Source organism: Vollenhovia emeryi, unplaced genomic scaffold, assembly GCF_000949405.1.
Source record: "Vollenhovia emeryi isolate VEMERY1.0 unplaced genomic scaffold, V.emery_V1.0 DF939132.1, whole genome shotgun sequence".
Lineage (NCBI taxonomy): Eukaryota > Metazoa > Arthropoda > Insecta > Hymenoptera > Formicidae > Vollenhovia > Vollenhovia emeryi.
Window position 1 is genome coordinate 2,720,400 of NW_011967234.1, and position 20,507 is coordinate 2,740,906.

At 42.4% G+C, this 20,507-nt stretch overlaps 1 protein-coding gene across 1 annotated transcript; it reads right to left on the bottom strand.

The window, feature by feature from the left end:
• Positions 1-1,795: 1,795 nt before the first annotated feature.
• Positions 1,796-19,923, bottom strand: LOC105568064. The gene is made up of 5 exons (XM_012023439.1): positions 19,154-19,923; positions 16,513-17,057; positions 14,818-15,137; positions 10,979-11,287; positions 1,796-2,284 (listed from the first exon to the last, which is right to left on the bottom strand). Exons 1-5 carry the CDS (start codon positions 19,324-19,326, stop codon positions 1,817-1,819), a joined length of 1,815 nt encoding a protein of 604 aa, XP_011878829.1. The 5' UTR covers positions 19,327-19,923; the 3' UTR covers positions 1,796-1,816.
• Positions 19,924-20,507: the final 584 nt, after the last annotated feature.

A 20,507-nucleotide genomic window follows, 5' to 3' on the forward strand; every position in this document is an offset into this window, starting at 1 on the left:
CGTCACTGTTCCTGTATATCGCTAAAAGTAGAATGATCCGAATTTTTTTTTAAACATGCATAACTACAAAGATTTGGGTGAAAAGTTGATTTGACCTTGGAATGATACCGAAGGATCAACTTGAATCATAACATGACAACATACAAGATATTTTGTACCTTATGTCAAAGTATGCGAACGTACTGCTTTGGAGCCTCATAATTCGAAAATTACTGAATGAAAAAATATTTTAATATAGTGTTTTGGAAAGCTCTCGAGATAACCTACAAGAATATGTAACGAGAAATAGTAGGTTCCATTTAAGAAATTGAAGGTAACCTTCATGTGACCTTCAAATTACTCTTCAAGGTCAAACCTATGGTACCATCTTATGTCCCCCTCGAAACCATACAACTTTTGTCTGAAACATTTTTTCATATCTCTTTTAGTTTTTTAAAAAATCGACTGTATAAATTAAAATGGCCCACCCTGTATATACTATATAGTATTTAATGTAAATTTGATACATTTGAGCATTAAAATCCCTTAGCTTAGATATAAATACGAGTATATATTAATATTTCTTTGTGTTATGCAATTCAGTATGGTCCATTTATCTCCTATCGTTATTATATTCTTACCTTCTGTTATTGTATTTTGATTGTAAGAAATAAGTACGTCTATGCATTCTCAGGTTTTGAGAAACTTAAGTGTAGTCGCATTAAAGAATTTCTCTTCTTAAAACGCCAATTGTTAAATCGAAAAGACAAATTCTTTCACAGGTACAGCAGCCATCGGAGACACGTAAGTGTCTCATAATATAAAGATACGTTATATCTTTCGCGAGAAAATAAATATTAATTTCAGAGTTAATCTCTTATTAAATGTGACAAAGGTATGCACGTCTTACTTTTACGTATATGTTTTATCCGTTTATGGTTTATTACGTAATTGTTTTTCATTCGACTTCTTTTGGATCGAGCATCGTATCGATCGATACGTTCCATGTCAATCTATATACCTTTCTCTCGTTTACGACAACGCGATATGGACAAAGACTCGAGTAAACAAAAATATATGGGTTGATGCACCGCAACATACCATGTCATACTACCCTGAATTCTTGGTTCTGCGGTTAGCGGAACCGCGAGCAACACGCCCGAGATACGTTTCTGAAATTTAAGGTCCGGTTGCGGCGTCAAGTGTCAACGGTGTAGAATGCATATCATAAGCGCGAATGAAATTGGAGCATGCTGCGGTGCCGCATCCCACGCGTTATTGTCTCTGCCTTTCATCGTGCATTCAATTAGCGAGTTCGACCTCGTGCATCTCTCTCTCTCTCTCTCTCTCTCTCTCTCTCTCTCTCTCTCTCTCTCTCTCTCTCTCTCTCTCTTTTTCGTTGTCAAATTGCACTTCTGAAAACTCTGCAGAGAGACGTCTCGTAAATTGATAGCTGCACACAAATCTGAATTATTTATGTCATGCTATAATATACTTGTGTAAAAATCTGCAAGTTTTAGCGAAACTTTTCTCCAAAAGATGCTCATGCAAATTATGCTAAGAGCGATATTACGTTTTTGAAACGAAGACAAGTGTCTTGTGATTATTAAATGTATTATTTTATTTTATTGTTAGTTTATATTTAATTAAATTCTTAGAAAATCTCATTGTATAGTTTACCTGATGGGGCTGGATTCACTCGGTGGACTCCCTGTATATACTTGGAAAAATTTCATATATATAACGAAAAATGTTTTCATATCATGAACATGTTTTTGAGAGACAATTCTGCACGAGTTACTTGTTTCTTTTTTTTTTATAGAAAAGTCGCAGTATTTCAGCAAGTTAGCACGACGGCTCTGTGAAGGCAGGGACCTTGGCAGCCCTCGCGAAGTCCTGGCCACAGGACCGACCTGATCCTGGTCCCGTGCGGATTCGGGGAAGCGTGATGCCTCACGTGCACGTCTCTGCGGAACTCGAGACTCTGCGCCGCATCGAGCACCAGCGGCGTGGAACGTGCCAGGCACGCCCAGGCCAAAGTGGAGCAGGCGATGGCGTAATTCTTGACCTCGGCGCAGCCATGCAGACACGGAAAGTCGTACAGTGTCCTCTCCAACTGGCTGACCACCTGCTCGGCGACCTCACGGGAACCGGTCTGCGCCCCGGAAGTGGCCAGCTGTCTCTTTATGCATTCCTCGAGCTCCGGGGTCGCCGCCGCTGTCTGGGCCGCGGCCGCGCCGTTCAGGATCTTCAAGGCTTCCAGGCGCCTCGACGTCTGGACCATGCCAGCTAGACGCCACGAGAGCTGCGGAGGTCAAAATGATGATTAGCAGTGGCTGTAGTTGGTGAGTCTCTAATTCCACTCTAAAATGTGCATGTCTCTAAATAGATACGCGCGTCTTCTCGACGAGACGTTGCACATTAAAATATTTAAGACGAACAACAAGTAGAATGCGGAAGGAGTTCGGGCACGTGTCGCGTACGACACTTTTTTTAATACGTAGGACGATTATCATGGACGGATGTTAGACAGAGATTAGAGTTAGAACACGTCCGCTGATTCATGATTGACGTCGAGGTCGTTTTGCAAACGATTAAATGATTTCTTTCATGCGAACATTTGATACTGTGATAGCAGATTAATTTGATGCAGCCATATTTGATAAACACGTTGCAGATATCATTAAAAACCGTATCTTTTATATCTTATTGAGTAAATCGCTATCTTTTCATTAGATGTTTGATAAGTTTTACGGGCTTATAGCAATTTTTCATTTAAAAAATTGTGACAGCAATGTCGCGAAATCTAAAATGTTTAGGACTACTCGCTAAAAGTTGAATTTCTATTCTGAGTTATTAATCTTTACCTTGTCATCGCGATAATTGTGCTGGTCCATTCAGCGTAATTCCAAACACGCGATGACACGATTTGCTTTAATTTCTCTTTCACGAGAATCACTTATTCGAAAGCTTGATGCTATGTGCAAAGTATTAAACGTGTTTTTAATCATATTTTGCGAACACAGTATAAAAATTGTTACCAACACATTTTACCTTTGTCATACTATTACGTCGTGTTTATTAACGCACGTATGTATATGTCAATCGTAATCTATGAAATCGGAGCAGCGGTACTGTCGCAAGAATAGCCCGGTTGCTTTAATTAGATGGTATGCGAGCGCGTTTCTTCTATCTTTTCCCGGTTATCGCGTAATTACGAGGAAATCACGCGGTATCACATGATACGAAAGAAGCCTCCCCGCCATTGGATTTACAGCGATAATTTACGAGCATTGTTGATGAATTACCGCTTTTAACAGCGACTCGTTTTCAACGAGCTAACTGTTTATCCGGTACCGTTACAGGTGGAAAGGTTCGCGTTTGTTGTGTCACAACTCTTGCATTTTTACCTAGATATCTTTTATGAATTCGAAGAAACTGGCCACACAGCGACTTCGATCGGTATGTTACTATGAGCACAACGCGGCATGGTCTTCTCCATTTGTTTGTGTAACCCAGTATTTTCTACCGCTTGAAACAAAAATCCATGTTCTCGGAGTTGATTCACGAGGCACTTAAAAACTTCGACTTTAAAAACTCGACGCAAACGGTTTCCCGATTAAAACATTAAAATTATAACGTACCAGACTGATATCAGAGTCCCTAATTAATTCGTACCCTAATATTTCGTTGAATCGATAATGTAGAAATATTATATTATTTTTATCGGTAAATTATTCCAAAGAGAATTATATTTCAAGAGCGCAATCATTTTATCCAGGCTGATATATAAGTAAAAAAATTATAATATAAAAACTGAGGATGATATCAATTGTCAATTGTTATGAAGGAGTATTTAAGCTATCGTTAGTTAATTCTCATAAACGGATCCATGAATTTTGGGTGGATATTAATATCGAGAATGCCGAACGTTACTGATACACGAAATTCCACGAAATTGAGTTGGAACTTAGAAAGTTAGACTTGGACTGCTCTGCGTGACCGCCAGCTGAATGTACAGCGTGGTCTGCAAACCACACCGCAGCATTAAATTGAATTGTAATGGGTTGCTAAAGCTGTTATTTGTGTAAGCAGCTACATGAAGAATTGTCTTTAATACACGATATTGTCATCTCTCTCCAAAGTTCTCTTCTGTCATTTACAGTTGAGAGGAGCAGTATTTCTGGGACGCTCACAATCGGTGCAGCACGTGTTGTGGCGTGGGTGTGTAAGAAAGAGCGAGAAAAACGTCTCCGACAGAAAAAAAATCGCCTTGCAATATCTATTTTATCGCGTGCTTCTCGCGTATTCGTGTGTGAAAGCCATCTTTGAGCCACATTTACAGAGCTTGAGTTACATATTAGCCGCGGGACGATAGGCTGACAGATGTATAGACACATCACTCGCGATCGTATAAAAAAAAAGCAACGTTAATGATATTTCGAACATCAGTTGGCTGCATTTTGCAGAACTCGATTTAATTGACACGTTGAGAGAATTAATGAAACAGCTCTACTGCGCGATTAACAAATATATACATAATTTTTGACGGTGTTATCGTTTTGGAGCCAATTAGCAGAACGTTCATTTTACGTTTGATAAAATCTTTGTCTCTAATTACATATCGTTAATTCGCCAACATTCATAGGATCTTAAATTTCCTACAAAATGACTGTACGTGAAAATACACGTAAAATACTTTTTCAAACGCAAGTTAATATTTATCTTCGGTCGGAGATGTAGTTTATCGTTTAAAGAAATTGTTCATACGTTTGAATTATTTCTTATTTCTACGTCCTTGTCAATTTCTCGTATTCTAAGTTGACCGCGTTGAATAAGCGGCGGTATATAGTAAAAATAACCCTTATGAAAAGATCTATCTTCTGAAAGATATGCTCAGCGCGAGATGAGAGTCTCTTGATTTTCCAGAATACATACGAGACATCGTGCGCGAATACGTATACGGGAATATCCTACACTTGAATTTCACTTTAATATTAATTCTTGCTTATACAAAGTTCGCAAGTATTACAAGTGCTCTGTACTTTCAGTGTTCTTGATGTTGTTATTACGGTCAAAGTTGCCGCAGATAAATTAATTAGAGGAAAGTCCCCCTATTATGAGATATGCTTTTAACGTCAGAGGTTTTCATCGTCCAAATTCAATTACAAATAATTTTTCGCGACGATTGCGCGATCTAACAAAGAATTTTCCACTAAACAGATTTCAAGAGCAACAGATTCACGGTGGTACCAATGACGCTTGTTAATTTAACAAAGCCCTGATATCTCATATTAGGAACTTGTCTCATAATAGGGGGACTTTTCTCTATTAATTAAAATTGCCTAATTGTTTATTCGTGGGATTCGAGGTTTCAAGGGGATATCTACACATTAACACGGCTGCTATTGTAACTAGTAATCTCGTTTCAAGAGACAGTATCATGACTTATCAGCACTAGCACACCTTTATGTCGTTACGTTCTATCTACGAGCACATTTAAGGTACATATAAGGACGAGAGTTTCCTCGTAAAAGAAAACAAAAATGCACGAGGCAAATAGTAGTGAGGAAGTGCCTCCGCTGTGCTTATTTTACTGGAAAATCTGTGCGCGAAACGAGATAGCGACGGAAATACCGGTGGAATGGCACGTTAGATATCTCGGCTGCATTATTTAAGAAAGCGGTTGCCTTACGTACTTTATTTGATGCGATAGTAAGCGGAGAATAAGCTCTCTCCGAAGGACGTTTTACTGGTGATTTCGGGTTCTTTAAAATATCGATCAGTGGCTGCCAATATTTCGTTCGTCCTTCGATGCTTTATCCCGCCGTCTTGGCGATATTTGCATGAGAGATAGCGAGAGGCAGTCCGCACACATGTTATACATTGAGCTATTACGGAATTGGAATGGATCGCATTGCTGATTGAAATTGGCTGTGCACTCGCAACGGACTTAGTTGCCTTGTCCGAAAACGACGCGCGTGTCGGCCCGGCCATCAGCTCTGACGGGCCGCCGTTGAAATCACACACGTGGTGGGCACTTGTCCGGGGGAAATATGTGTATTTTGCGAATCGTCCCGGTCGGGTTATCGACCAAGTGACGACAGCCCAATCCGCAAGGTGACATAAACGCGTGAGGTATCGAGGAGGAATAGTTCGTGTTGGCGCGTGTGTGTCGCTTTCTTCGTGGATATTTATTTTAGTTCATCGATTTCCCAGATATCCGTGTGAAAGGCACCTGTATGTATCCGTGTATGTATGCAAAGTACCTAATAGCCTCAGGCTGACGGACTAGCGCGTCTCTCTCTCTCTCTCCCTCTCTCTCTCTCTCTTTCTCTGCCACTCGCCGAGTATACTCTATCGCAAAAGTGTGCTCCCCCTTCGGCTCCCTTTCGCACCACCCGATCATCCCTTCGCTCTTTCCCCTCCCTCCCGCCCTCCGGCGGCTTTGACGTTAATGGTCCATCGATCGGGCGGGAGACAGGTGCGTGGTGGTAGTAAAAATAATCTTGCAGCATACTTATATATACAAAAACCGTCGATCCTCTGCTCGAAATTCATTTTAAGATTAACTCTCGCGTAGAAAAAGTTATCTTTCTCTCTTTCTCTCGTTCACGGCTGTACCTTCCTTTTTCCATTGCGTTTCACTTTCCGCCAACGAATAAAAAGAAATGCTAAAAGCTAATAGGTGGAGCTTCCGAACACAGCGTTTCGCAAGATACTCTCAGTTTTGCTTTAAATAATAGAACCTGGCCGGAAACACGCGCAATTTTAAAGCGCTCCGTCGCACTTCGCACTCGCTGCTAATGAAGAGTACCTTTTGGTTTTAATGCGGATTATTTCGCGAAGGTATATACCGATTTTTCCCTGTTTTTTTTTAATACCCGTTTCCATTACACGTGATCGTAAAATGCAGTCTACATAAAGTGCTGTAATTAACGCAAGAAATATTCGTTTAATTAAAAGACATCAAGAATAAATATTAATAATTGCACGCACCCTCTGTATATTTAATTTAAATTTTGTATTTGCAATGTAAAAATAGCCGCTTAAAAAAATTTTTAATTGCACGTCGTACGAGAGGTTCATAATTTTTTGCTCAAAGACTCCGTTCATCATAAAATTGAGTTTTCCGCGCAAATGAAATTATTTGGATCAACGAGACGACACGGCGCGGACGCGAAATGGGTCGCTTTTCACTTCATCCACAATGAAGCATTTACTTTGTAAATACCGGTTCAAAGTGGCAGGTAAAAGAAATTTATCATTTCTTTACACAGCGTGAGAGCCGAAGATCTATAGATTTTTCGATGTATTATCGCGCGATACGTATCGATTTTATCGCGCGTCGCGCGTGTTCTCACTCCTATAAATTGTCATGACCTACAATCGAACCAATTTCTTTTCTCCTTTGTGTATTCTTGACTTCTCGAGAAAATGCACAGAATCATATTTTGCACGCACTTGGCGTTTCTATTTCTTCACACGTAATTAGTCTTGATTAGTTCGATAGAGGAAAAAGAGAAAGAGAGCAATTTCTCCTTCCGTGAAACCGAAGCACAGTACGAACAGCTGAAAATAAAGAAGCTCTTGTAAATTAAGTTTCAGGGGGTAGAGGAGCTCATTATCTGCTTGACTTCACACAAACTTTAATTTAAAAAAAAAGTTGGAACCATAAACTCGCCCATCGAAATTTAATATTTAAACGTTGTGGAAAACGACAACCATAGACATAATATATCTAGACCGAGCATTGAGCAGTGGGGGTGGAGGTTTACGTCAAAAAGGACAAACTCTGTTTTGTGCTATTTTGTTTTCTCTTGTCCACGTGCGAACGAGAAAGAGTTTGTCCTTTTCTACGTGAACCTCCACCCCCACTGCTCACATAAAGGCAAACGCTCGGTCTAGATATATTATGTCCATGACGACAACCTTCCGCCGAGTTGCCGGCGGGGAGGAGGAAGAGGGAAGATCGGAACTGCGGAATGCACGTCGCTCGCGGAATACTCTGGACGTAAAGGAAACGCGGCAGCAGATCCGGCACGGCGCGGCCTTTAAAGCGCGATTACAGCACGTGTAAACACGGAATGCAATGTATACGGAGTGCGCGCCTCGCGTCCTCGTTGGCACCCCGGGCTTTCATGTTATCCGACGTGGAGAGTGCAAGTGGAGAACAAGTGTTTGTCGACATACCGCGGCTCTCGGCCCCTCTCCCCCGTGTGTGTGCGTTCCCATTTAGATTTCGTCAACTCTCTCCTCCTCGCGACACACAACCGCGACTTTTTCAAAGCCGCCGTAACACTGAAACTGCGCGACCAAAGCTTTTGCGATTTGTCCGTTTCGTCGCGTCTGATCGGGACGCGTCACGTTGAAAGCGTCGAATCCCACCCTTCTACGTGCACCCGTGGAAAAGTTTAAATCCTAATTTTGCCGACGTTTTTCTTCTCGGAGGCATATCGACTGATCTCTTTCGAAAGATCGCGTCTCGGTTTTACGCAGCTCCCGGCTTTTCTGCTCGTTCTGGTCCAGAATGAGTGATAGAGCAGGAAAACCGGAAACCGCGTAAAATCGAGATACGACCTTGCGAAAGAGATTATGCAGGATTCACGCTGGCTCTGATATCCGACGTACGACGTTCGATATCGAATATGATACGTGTATCGGATATCGGATCCAGTGTAATCCTGCATTAGTCAATTACATCGGGTGAGATTAAGGTATTTAGCGTATCCGGAAAAATGTTCCCTCGACGTATGCGTGTAACATAATTATTTTATGTAAATCCTTTTTAATATGCGTGCGTTGATGCGTTAATTTGGATAATTTAAAACCTCATCTGCATGTTGCGTCTTATTGCATCTTAATGATAAGTGATCAATCTAATGTAATCCATTAGCTCTCAATGTCAACGACGGCGCGACGTTCAGTTTCCATAGCGATTTGTGAAGCAACATTCAATGCCGCGCAAAAATGAGCTTCGCGATCTTTCACGCGACGGTTCGTAGTATTGTCGTTTTCTCGCTGACGCGCGAAAACTAATGCGACCTTATTTTTCGAAACGTGCTTGCATTTGGAGCAACCGAATCTGAAAGGAGCAATAAGCTTGTGCGGTTGAAAAAGTTGCAAAAACCCTGTCGAATTTTCGGTGTCTGCACTTGAAATATAAATATTCGCGCTGGCTTGATTACGTAGTCCAAATGCAGACGAGGTTTTAAATTATCCAAATCAACGCACGCGTATTAAAAAGGATTTGTATAAAATAATTATGTTACTCGCATACGTCGAGGGAACATTTTTCCGGATACGCTAAATAGCTTAATCTCGCCCGATGTAATTACGGCGTAACAGATTTCGCTGTGAGTTGGGGTGTAACCCAATATCTCGCTTCATGTCCCGAAACCTTTGACACGAACTGCGTTTGCTCTTGACAACATATATACAATTCATGTAAGCTATTTAGACTCACGTGCACGTGTGTATCAGTTTAATTATGTATGCATTAGACTAATAGCTACTTTTTTGGGGGCGGTTTTCGTGGACGTTTCGCACCATCGTCTCTCGAATTTACTTCTCGTTCATTATAAAAACGGGATTTGCGCACACGTCGGCTTGGGCATGAAATTACTGTATAAAACTGGTATATGAGGATGCAAATTCGTCCGCGGTGTACGTTAAGCAAATACTTTCATAGTTTATTTCTCTAACGTAAACAGGCGAGCATGTTGAGCATATCGAGAATTAAATTACATCTATTGATTTAAACGAGAGGATCTTTTATTGTGTTACGAAATAATTGAAATTTGTATTTGGCGTTATTTGATTTATGTGTAAAACGATACGACGTGTGGCAACATGCCGGGATAATATTTTAATTGTGCGTTCGTGGAAAACAGAGACATCGAAATGGCTTCCTACATCGTGTGCCCGTAGTAATCGAAATTAAAAAAAAAACGGAAAATTATACAACGCGGTAATGAAAATTGATCGTTATATTAACATCGTTGTGACTATTTCGTGTAGTATCAGTCGCATTTTAATATTAGCGTGAACGCGTGTTTGTCAAAATGTTAATTATATAGCAATCAAAGTAATTAACTTCCTTTCACGTAGCGCGATAGCTCTGTAAATTTAATTAATTGAGTAATTACTCACGCGATCGTACACTAACGCAACCGGACAGATATTAGCCTGGACTACGATATTAAGTGCATTTACTGGACAAACTTTTTATTGGTATTCTGTTAATAATACAGGCGCGAAGCGCACAGCGACGTATTGCGAATATGCGCACGATAATTTCGCGCCTGCACGTGGCTAATTCGTAACACGTTTCTGCGGATGATCGAGTGCTATTCGTACAATAATTCACGACCGCGCATCGTTGCGCCTTCTGTCGCGCTTGGCCCTTTTCATGTGGCGAAAGTCGCGCTAAAATGATCGACGAGGAAAAAGTCGAATTTTTCCGCTGATCTTGTAGGACTTCTCATTTTACAGTTTATGCGCGGCGCTATCTGCCGTCGGTGATTGTCATACAATTTAAATTTATCTTTTATTTAAAATATATTTTTGGTTAAATATTGGATTTATACACGGGGTGAATTTTCTTTTAAAATTTACCCTGAAAATCATGTAATCGTGGGACAACACGGCATTTTGAAAAACTTTATGAGAGCTTTTTGAAATTTTACCATACGATAATAATTAGGAAAAAGTATGGTAAAATTTAAAAAAAACTCATAAAATTCCTCAAAATGCCACGTTGTCGGTTACATGATTTTCAGAATAAATTTTAAGAGAAAATTCTTCCCGTGTATCGAGGCACTTAATTTTTTCCGACAACAAGGCTAGAATATTACGAAAGAAAAGTAGGACTGAGAGATCTCTCAAGTATAATTAATCGATTATTCAGTTGACAAGTAATAGTCGCAGTTTAGCGGAAGGAGAAGGAGCACCTTTCCGTTCCATTTTAAATTGCTCGACTTAAAATAAAGGTACTCACCACCACCACCGAGTAGAGAATCTTCGCTTTTAAATCAGGAGCGTCCTTGAGGGACTCCAGTGCGTCCAAGGCATCCAGGGTATGCAAGTTAGCCTGAGCGTAGAGAGCGCCGTATCTCTCGGCGAGTTGTTCCACTGTGATACTCGCCGAGGTTAAATCTGAGCAATTTCCTTCCACGCCGAGCGCCTCGCAGTTGCTGCCCGTTACAACCGGCTCCGGAGTCGGGCTACAGCTCTCGTCCGTGTGATAACCAGCGCTGCTGGACTCCTCCTCGTAGTCGTCGCCGAGATTTTCGTCCAAATGGAAAACCTGCACGGGATAGCTCGTGATATAGCGCCGGCTTTGGACGTACAAAGTGCTTCGCTATAAAACACCTCCTTTTCTTCCGATATTTTTTGAATATTTATATACTTGAGTATTTATCCCTGTAACCTGAATATTTATTTCTCTCGCAACGAGCACTTCTGTCGACCAGATGTCCTAATTCTTTAGGACGTCTTCCCTATTTTTTCTAACTTTAATATTGACTTCCGTTGGGTTCTTAAATTTTGCGCTGGTTTTGTATTACTAGCTCGCACAATTAAACATTTAAATAACTTTCTTATCACTTTTCCTCATCGCGTATTTAATATTTGTGTTTCCGTGCGTATGGAAAATAACAAGAAATAAAATTGGCGAATATCGACATGAAATAATCGCGAGGAAATGTTGGGCTATATCTTGCTCGCGTGACGAATGAAAGAAACATTGTTTAACTGACTATTTATCAGTCACTCAATCTTTTTTTTTAAATGTATTAAAAAAATATATTGATAAAAAGAGAATGTTTTTCTTTCACGCAAATTACGTTACCGTATGAAAGACTAGAGTATTATTATCATGCGAAAGCAATCGAGTGGATGTCGCGTACTATAGAGAAACTACTGAATAATGGCAGCATCCTCTCTTCGATCCACTCGTTTTCGATTGGGATTTGCAGTCGACTCTGAGCTTCCAATTAAAATGCACTCAATGGAAAGCAATTAACGCGTTTTGGCATGCCGTGGCCGCTTTTCCATTTCGATTCTGTTATATAACAATCTAGGGGGAGGGGGTGCCACTTTCCATTCTTTTTACAATTCGCCGTCATCGTCGTCTACAAATGGGAATAAATAAGATAATTATTCGCGTATTTTTGCTTTCAATTTGACGACAGTAATGCAATCGCGGAGGCACCGCCGCGCGCATCCATTATCGACAATCCGTTTAAACACCTGACGATAGCAGGACTCGCCGCATTTTCCACCGAATTCTCCCGAAATTTCGTCAACGGGTGAACGTTGTGCGTTTACCGAAAACATTTTAGACGCCGTCGTGCCGAATATCGCCCCCGACCGAGCGCCTGGGCGTAGTCAGTTTCGTCATCAAAGCGTCGTTCTTCCTTTCTGTCTCGTTCAGAAAGAGGGACGGCGAGGGAAATATGCAAAATAATTTCGCCGTTTATATGTGTCGCCCCCCCCCCCCCGGGTTTACAAGTCGATGAAGAATCTGGTGAATATCATATTGAAATCGAGTTGAGATCATGTACAAATCAATAATTAAGCTGATATTTACAAATGCCACGTTATTCCACGATTGCATGATTTTCTGGATAAATTTTACGAGAAAATTCCCTCCGTGGACGTCCAACAGATGTCGACTATACGCAACGGAGAGACCGATACGGTTACCACATGTCTAATTAGAGTTGGCACATCCCCAATAAATAGTAATATTTAGGACAGCTATATCTGTGGTTGTCATTCCCACATTAATAAGTAGTGGAGACAATTATATGCGATTTGTGCAGCAAACTTAGGGCCAATTTCACAAACGTCGGTTAACTGTTAACCAGAGTTCAGTCAACTCCCTATCTTTTTCCGTTTTGTTATCTAAGAAGAGACAGAGAATCGATTAACCTTCGGTTAGCAGTTAACCGACGTTTGTGAAACCGGCCCTTAGAGAATGTTGCAACGCAAAACAATGTAGATGCCCCTACTATTTATACGGCAACATTTTTATTCTAGTTATTTTTGCCTTAGCCGGTCTTTCCGTGCGTTAATAAGATATCGACGAAGTGTTATGCGGCTCCCCTTACGAGATCACTGAAGAATCTAGTCGTCATCGAATCAACCGGTCCGAAAAATCATGATCGATTTGATCATCGACTCGCGGAACCTGGGCCGGTGAAATAGAAATTGCTATTCTCGTAGGGAAACACGCGTCAAGTAAATCGCACGTGTCACCTGGTCGCGACCGGGGTATAGTTTTGTGTTTCGCGTTTTTCCGAAACGCCGCTGAAAATCCTGGGCGTATCGGCCGGCAACGACAGCGTATTCAATTTGCGATCTTTATTGCACCGCGACGCACCGCGCGGCAACGGACGCGGCAGTCGGACGCGTGAAATATTTATCACGTGTGTGCGTCGTCGCTCTCCCAGCGGCGATAATTTATGACTTGGCATTAATACACGCGATATTAATCATAACGTCCGTATTAACGCTTCGCGCGCATTAATACTTGGCGCACACGCGCTCGCGCGCGCTCTCCAAAACATTTTCTCTCATGAATGTTGTATATTGACTTTGCGATGAATTCGACGGGATAATATTATTCGAAACTGCGTAATCGTGTTCTCAGTCGCAAATTTTATATACACGCACATATAAAGAACCGCGCGCGAGTTACGATGGAATTTGCAATAAATCGCATATCGCCCAGACGCGCTTGTTTTTCTGCTCGATTAAAAAATAATTTTCTATTTGATTCGCATTAACGGCAGGCCACCCCGCGTATTTCGCGGCGGATTATTAACGCGCCGCGTATATGCGAGCGCATATAGGCCGCACAGTGATATTTTATTCCGACTGAAGTTTCAGAGCGATGAAGCTCGTATCAAATGCGCGTTACGCGTCCGTATCCATTGATGGAAATAATTTACGCCCGCGAATGAGCACCCGCCCGCGGTTTCTGCTCGCGCGAGTTTTAAACACGCATCTCCATTACGTTACCATGTTCGTTTTAATCTATATCCTATCCGAATCATTGTCAATCCCGCCGCGTTTATCTATTAATTCGCGCGCCGCGCGACTCATTTCCGGATTTGATATCGAGTTGCCTACGCGGCTCCCGCGCTACTGTCGTCTCAGCCGTGAGTGTAAGCGGATGCAGGAGTAAACTCGTGTAATTTAGGTCCGCCGTAGGGCCCTTATGGGATTCCACGGTGGTTACACACGGGCGCCTTTGACATCGTTCGTGGCTTCGTCTTGGACGCGTCAGCTGCCGGAGTCGCATGCCGCAATCCCGCGGGAATCGTAGCAGTTGCACGTGTTGTCGTACTTGTGTATCGGGGTCATTTTCTCGCGCCTGACGGCGCAGGGCTCTTCTTATTGTTGCGGCCGCCGACCGCACGGGTTTCCCACGGAGCCCGAAAAACGAATCGCGATCGTATACGACGCTCCCATTGTTCTGGCAGTCCACCGTCTCTGTGCCAGAGACGTTTTCACACCTTCTTGCGCTCGGGACGGTCGCGCGAATTGTCTCGCGGGTAGATAATCGGCGATGACTCTCTTGCGCGAGTATCGCCGGGGATAACGGGGATAGCGTTATTTCTTCATCTATCCGAAGTCGAATTTCTCCGACAAATATCGTTTCATCGCCCAAGTCGATCTCCAAAGGATCGAGCGCGAGTTCACTCGATCCGTTTCGCAAAAAGAAACGCGAGAGGCGGGGAGGAATGTTCTCTCGCGTATTTTCGAGGATTAAATTCTGGATGCGTCCCGATGAAAACGGCTTCGTTCTTAATCTTATCTTAATCTTACCTGCGGATTATCTTCGCTCATGAACTGCAGGGCGAGCGCGCAGCCCCGCGAAAACTGCAACAATCTGGCGGCGAGCGCCGGATTCTTCGCGTTCGTCGGTCCGGAGGTCGATTTCCTCAAGGCCGTCCATTGCCGGAGCGCCTCCTTATCTTGCTCGACCCGGTGCTTCAGCTCCGCCAGCAGATTCTCCAACCTACACGGCCCGCCCGCTTTCTCCAAGGTGTTTAACAGGCTCTGATTATCGATCAGCCGCTGCTGGATCTCGCTGTACTTGAGGGAAAGCTGCCGCTGATGCGAAGCCGCCTGTACACCTTGATCCGCTGCAAAAGCGTAAGAAAAGATCAGGGCTTCTCTCTCTCTCTCTCTTCTCGGTCGTTATTATTATTTTTTATTATTAGAGCGGAACCGATGATGGCGCAAGGCGATTATTACTGCATCCATCGTCGCCTTTTGTGCCTCGGGCTACGTAGATAGCCGGTCTGATATCCGGTATGAACAGCGAAATCATGGATTATCTGACATCATAACTAAATATGCCGTACTTTCCTTTATATGAGGCGAAATTAAATTATGCTGCACATCCGCAGTTTCGCGCGCGAGGCACAAATTACGACAGGTTCATGCTCCAATAAGTTACAGTTCAGACGATAGCCCGTTCCCATTATATCATAACGTGAATCATACCTTTCTTTATCTGATCGATAAAGCCGCGAAATAATTTCTAGCGAAAGACATTAATTTCATTTGACATAATCAAGTTGTCGCTAAATCAAATTAAATTTCCACGGAAGGCATTAGAGATTACTAATGACGCGAAATTGGCCCAAAAACACGTTTTAACGTAATCAAAATTTCGTCACAGCGATTCGAAGATGAACGATTAAAAAGAGGGATCGATCAGTTGGAAAGGTACGTGTTGAAAATTGTGATTCGAAAGGGTGTACAAGTTCAACCATATATAAAGGAACAGTTGCTGACACTGGGCTTATTTTCGCGGGGGACGATACCGTGAAAGTAACGTTTCTCTACACATTTATCAATATTTATGCGGCGTCGCTTATCTTCCTGCGCACACTTCTTTCACATCTCTAGCACCTTTCTCTACGGAAACGTACCGGTGATGACGCGTCTCGGATTGCACGTTCTGGGAAGCGATTCGCGAACGAGGGAACGGTGCAGTCCCCTATGTAAATGGCTTAACACGCGCCCGACATTAGTCCATTTGCATTTGTAAACGTAATACGGCGCTCATGACTCCGTTAAAACCCAATGCTTCACGGTTCCGCGGAGCTCCGGTTATATAGATAGTGCGACGAACGGCCGCACAACTTTATTCCGATGGATGGAATTATGTGCTTCATTATATCACCGTAATGCCAAATCTCATTATGGAAATCCAAGCGAACTTGGCGAAAAAAATAGCGTATAATCGCAAAATATTGCTTCGCTAATCTAACGGCACGTTCGCTGCCGGCGATAATTAACGCTCATTTTTCGAACAATTAGATCCGTAATTGAAGGATAAATGTTTAACATAGGCTGATTGTTGCACGAAACTGGAATACTATAATAGTATGTGATTTAAGATTATAGCCACTAGATATTACGAGATTAGAGGAACATTCGACATTTTTATTATCGCAACGCGATAATATCCGAGCGCGATTTCTATTAACTGCAATTGAAAGCGCGTACCTTTATTGGTCCCAGAATGCTTGCCGAAATTCTCGATCTTGTGCAACGCTAATTTGTATGCTTCCGTTCGTGTCTCGAGTTCCTCCTTCAGTGCCACCGGTAAAGGCACTAGATTCGACGTAACGGAGTTCTCGGAGATGTTAGTCTGCGAGGAGGGCACCAGTCCGTGCTTGCCGAGTCCTTCTACAGCTCTCTCTAGGGCACGTCTTCGCGATAGCAGCGTGTTCTTCGTGCTGGGCGATAATCTGTTTAACGACACGAGAAGTTTACACCAGATCCGCGGTCGGAAGTGATCTTGACTGGTCGATATCAGGTGCACTATCCTCCAGAGGACCTGCTCGATCCGCAGAATCTTAGTGTCGCTGACGTTTAGCTCCACCAATCGGAAATAGAGCGCCTCCAGCAAGGTGAGGCTGTGTGGCAGCGTTTCGATCAACAGGTCCACTGGAATATCCGGCAGTGCGGCCTTTAAGGTGTAATGCGGCAGCTTCATCAGGAAGCCGGCTGCCTCCCTGTATTGTCTGCCCTCGTACAATCTCAGCAGTCTGAAAGAAAGGATGTAGTTATCACATTATCCTGTTTGTGCCAGCGTGTCGGTAGAATTTTGTCTACATTGTACAACAGGAAATTAAAGTGTGTCAAGTGTTGATTGTAAGTTAACGCAAACTAATTAATCTCAGTTACCTGCCAGGTATATGAAAGTAACATTTATTTATGACAATAAAGACACGGTTCATTTCGCACAAAATATATTGCACGACGTTTACAGCAGCGGAAGGCTTTACACTTGACGGATTTGATATTTTATCGCGCTTTTAGTGCTAAACTTTCGATTATTGTTTTAGACTATGTTGGACGTAATTTTTATGTCAGATGATCGGAATTAGACAAATGCACAAACGTGATAGAAATGTAGATAAAAAAATTATTTCTCGCATAAAGGATTATTGTCGTCGAATGTTTTATGCAATCTCGTTCACTTTGGAGGCACAATAAGAACTATTTCGTATCACATGGATGGTGCTGTTAAACGGTAGTTGAGGGATATAGTAAAGGTAGAATTGCGGATTACACGAATTTGCGGAGATTTTGTAGAAATACTGATATCAGCACGTACGCTAATAATTTATTGACGATTGTAGTTTGGATTTATAATTGTTGCTGATGCCTAGGTAATTCAACTTTAATCAGAAATACATAAACCCTTGGCGCGATTAACGTCCCATTATGCACTCGATATTTTATTTTGCGGACTGTAATGAGATGCGAGGCGAGACTAAATAAAATTACATCCTGTTCTATAATCCGATTATACAATTGGATAAATGGAAATCTGAGCGAATTCAAGAAATAAAAATATAAGTTACGGTACTTCGCGTATCAAGCTTTCCGCGACCGTTATTTGTAAATATTAATGCACATTTAAAAATCGCACAAAAGACGGATTATCGTAAAAACGCTGTTACGCAGTCGATTGAATGCACATGAGGCGGGCTTATAAATTTTATTGGATGAAAGTAGATAAAGTTTCACCTAATCACGATTAATAAAAATAGTAATACATATTTCATTGTGCGATACACACGTAATTGTGGATTAACGAGTCGCATTAAAGCTGCTGCCGGCGCTAATTATCTAAGCCCGCTAGTCTTGCATAAGCGTAACAATCAATCGCAATGGCGAGTTCCCGTTACTAAGAAGTTGCGCGTCGCGACTTTAATTTCTTTCATCCCGCGGACGAAGTAGCTCCGCTGGCGATTTATTACCGCGCGCGTTACTGCCTATTAGGAAACGGCGTTAAGCGGATTTATCGCACGATTCACGCCTCTATTTCTGTTATACGCGAATTATTTTCACGGTTGCTTTTTATACCGTAGTTTCCATGCATGCTATTGATCGGTCGTCTTCATGTAATTGATTGTCACGACGATTCCCCTCTCGATGCTCCATTAGTGCGCGACGCGTACAGCGGGATTAAATAAACCTATTACACGTCGCTGCTGTCTGTCTGACGGATATGGCGGTAATTATCTCTGATTCTTGGTTCGGGAGAGGAGCGTACAATGCGATTCGATGCTAGTTACACGCGGACAGCGAAGCGTCAGGATCTCACGTCGATGTACACGCTAATCAAAATGTAATTAACCGTATTATTGCCGCATAGAATCCTTTGTTACGATTCTCCTCGTAACGACGCATAAAAGCAATTCGCGGCACGTTATCTATTTTTAATTAGCAGCTTCTGTATACTCATTGTTCAAGATGACACGTCTAGAACGTAAAGATATGCGTGTCGCTTTGGAAGACGTATTTTTATTCCCGAGACGTATAATTGAAACTGGGTCGTCAGAAACGCGAAAAGTTTTTTTTAACCCAGCAATTCTCGAACCCGTCCTCCAGTGCATTTTTATACAAGCAAATTTTTAACGACTCAGTAGTGCTTAATGCCCATTTGTCCTATAAATTTTTTGTTGTAACAAACTTTACTCCAACTTCTACAAAATTGCGAGAACTACCGCTTTTTTTAGACAGTAACGCGCGACATTGCCTGGAAAAGGTTTGAGGATCGTTGCTTTGAAACACTAAAATTCAATATAGATCCGAGCAATTTAATAAAGTCCGGGAAATATGGTTCACGTACCTTCTCAATGCCATCCGCGGATTCGAGCCCTCGTCCTCCGGGATGCCGATATGACCGACTTGGAACTGTGTTCCGGGACCCCATACCAGCCTCTGTATTGTATTTCTGGGTCGCTCCGGCCTGATCCTCTCGCAGGAATTGATGCCGGGGGGTGGGACACTTTGCCTGCTCATCTTTATTCACTTTGCCGCCTTATTTTCCTAACGCTTATCTCCCTTCGACAAAGGCGCCGAATCCGTATTTATCTATTCCTTTCGAGGGGCCCGGGGGTTGAAACTGCCACTCGCTGCTCGAGAATTACGAGTTTACGACGGTTTCCCTCCAATTCCAGGACACACCACCTCGAGACATCCACTTCTCGGGTCGCGCCTTTTCTTTCACCGCCGCTCCGTGACTTTCACGGTCCTTTCTCTCTGTCCTCGATGCGATCTTTGACCTATCAGCCACGCATCTCCGCGAACCCTGGCTCGCCGTCCCACCTTCCGCGTATTCTTTCGCAAATTGATTTTTTTTTTACGATTGTATTCGAAGTCGAATCTATCGCAATGACGTCTCTCGCCAACTTATTTGCGTCCCTTTCGTCACCGGTGTTCGTCAGTCAAATCGATTTTCGAATATTCTGCGACGAGCGTTTCTTCAAATAGAAGTTGTGTGGCTTTTAGAAAATTACCTCCTACGTAAGTACTTGACGTGTACGACTCAATTAACTCAATGGTTCTGCGGTTAAAATTTTCTAACTATATATATCTCTCTTTCGTCTTTAGACTACTTCATTGAGAGAGCGATTTCTAAGATTGTTTGTTTGCACCGCGAGAAGACGTTCTTCAATCGCATACTGTGTCAATTTCTTTTAGGTAAACAAGTATAATTTCTCCCGTAATGCTATTCTCGTTTGAATCAATATCTTCATTTCTGCATCAATATTCCTTGATTATGCACGTTCCACTCTCATGCCCGGCACGTTAAATTGATTAGCAAGTGTTTAATCTGTTTAGCTTTCTCGTTCTTCGAATTGGTTTCTGGGATTATCATGAATAAAGTTTCTCTTCGACACATAGAAGTACAACATCTAAATTATTTTTCTTTATATAAAAATGATTTTGTCTTCTTATCATCATTTGCCACGGATGCATAAATCTTCGCGTGACAGTAGAATAATGTTGAAACATCGACTTTTATAATCGTATCCATTAGAGCGGCGCGTGCTGATTACTCTCGCTCGACCCCACGTTTTTCTTCACTTTGACTTCACTTTGTCCTTGACGAGGTTAGTCCCTTCCTTTCTCTCTCTCTCTTTCTCTGTCTCTCACGATTTTCCGCACGTCTGATCCCCGGCAGAAACGTAAGCTGCCTC